The sequence below is a fragment of the Mus caroli genome, chromosome X, assembly GCF_900094665.2.
Source record: "Mus caroli chromosome X, CAROLI_EIJ_v1.1, whole genome shotgun sequence".
NCBI classification, from domain to species: Eukaryota; Metazoa; Chordata; class Mammalia; order Rodentia; family Muridae; genus Mus; species Mus caroli.
In genome coordinates this window covers 144,196,921-144,197,458 of record NC_034589.1, presented here as the reverse complement: position 1 = coordinate 144,197,458, position 538 = coordinate 144,196,921, and the positions used below count along the sequence as shown (strand labels likewise).

The window sequence follows — 538 nt, the reverse complement described above, 5'->3', positions numbered from 1 at the left end:
TATGGAAACCAGGGTGGTGGATATGGTGGTGGAGGAGGAGGATATGATGGTTACAATGAAGGAGGAAATTTTGNTGGAGATAACTATGGTGGTGGTGGAAACTATAATGACTTTGGAAATTATAGTGGACAGAAACAATCAAATTATGGACCCATGAAGGGGGCCAACTTCGGTGGAAAAAGCTCAAGCAGTCCTTATGGTGGTGGCTATGGATCTGGAGGTGGAAGTGGTGGATATGGTAGCAGACGGTTTTAAAATAAAAAACAGAAGCCGCTACAGTTCTTAGCAGGAGAGAGAGTGAGGAGTTGTCAGGAAAGCTGCAGGTTACGTTGTGACAGTCATCCCAAATGCATTAGAGGAACTGTAAAAATCTGCCACAAAAGGAATGATGATCCATAGTCAGAAAAGTTACTGCAGCTTAAACAGGAAACCCATCTTGCTCAGGACTGTCATAGCCACAGTTTGCAAGAAGTGAAGTGATTAATGCAATGTAGTGTCAATTAGATGTACATTCCTGAGGTCTTTTATCTGTTGTAGC

The 538-nt window shown here is 42.6% G+C and overlaps 1 protein-coding gene across 2 annotated transcripts in view; it reads left to right on the top strand.

The window, feature by feature from the left end:
* Window positions 1-255, top strand: part of LOC110287357 (heterogeneous nuclear ribonucleoprotein A3-like) — a 1,724-nt gene extending 1,469 nt beyond the window's left edge. The window contains exon 2 of one of the 2 annotated variants that reach the window (XM_021154005.1): window positions 8-255. In XM_021154005.1, coding sequence (XP_021009664.1) covers window positions 8-255 — 248 coding nt within the window. Of the gene's footprint in view, window position 1 lies in introns of both variants that reach the window. The other variant, XM_021154003.1, reaches the window with a different exon arrangement.
* The last annotated feature ends 283 nt before the right edge of the window (window positions 256-538 follow it).